This window comes from Phytophthora parasitica (genome assembly GCF_000247585.1).
Source record: "Phytophthora parasitica INRA-310 unplaced genomic scaffold supercont2.1, whole genome shotgun sequence".
NCBI classification, from domain to species: Eukaryota; Oomycota; class Peronosporomycetes; order Peronosporales; family Peronosporaceae; genus Phytophthora; species Phytophthora nicotianae.
Genome location: NW_008634126.1, coordinates 94,809 through 95,356, shown reverse-complemented (window position 1 = coordinate 95,356; position 548 = coordinate 94,809). Strand labels below are relative to the sequence as shown.

The window sequence follows — 548 nt, the reverse complement described above, 5'->3', positions numbered from 1 at the left end:
CGAAGACTCAGCTCGAACGGCACGCACCACTTGTCAGCCTCGGTGTGCGTTCCGGTCATCTCATACACGAAGGTACGCAGCAACTACATAGAGTTTTCACTATTGTTGTGGGCTCCCGAGGACGGCTTGATTCGATCCAACAGTCGGTGCGAGGCCATTTCAATCCTCGGCGTCGGGTCGGAGTCGTTCAGCGCGACAATCTCCTTTATCTTGCGCGTCAACTCGTCTTGAGGGTGTTCGTCGAGTTCGTAGCCCAACCAATCGTCGTCATCGCTTGATGAATCGTCGGCAGCAGCTTGACGTCGTCCCGAACCTCCTGTGAAGGCCCGTCCACCACTTCGGGCATCCCGCGAACGCTTGTTGTCAGTCTGCATACGTCGTGTACGGTTTGCTGAACTTGGTGTGACCATGTGAGAGTCTTAAAAGCAAGGTGAAGCTGCGGTAGTGCCAGAAGCACCGCGCTCAGCCGCACCGTTAGTCGGAGGAGTACGTAGACCTGTCTTGGGTGTCAGCGACAGTGGAATCTTGGACGGGTCTTGTTCTTGAAC

The 548-nt window shown here is 55.7% G+C and overlaps 1 protein-coding gene across 1 annotated transcript; it reads right to left on the bottom strand.

Annotated features, from left to right (window-relative positions):
* Positions 1-83: 83 nt before the first annotated feature.
* Positions 84-410, bottom strand: PPTG_00016 (hypothetical protein; the record flags this gene model as incomplete). Its single annotated transcript, XM_008891386.1, has 1 exon — positions 84-410. One exon carries the CDS (start codon positions 408-410, stop codon positions 84-86), a length of 327 nt encoding a protein of 108 aa, XP_008889634.1.
* Positions 411-548: the final 138 nt, after the last annotated feature.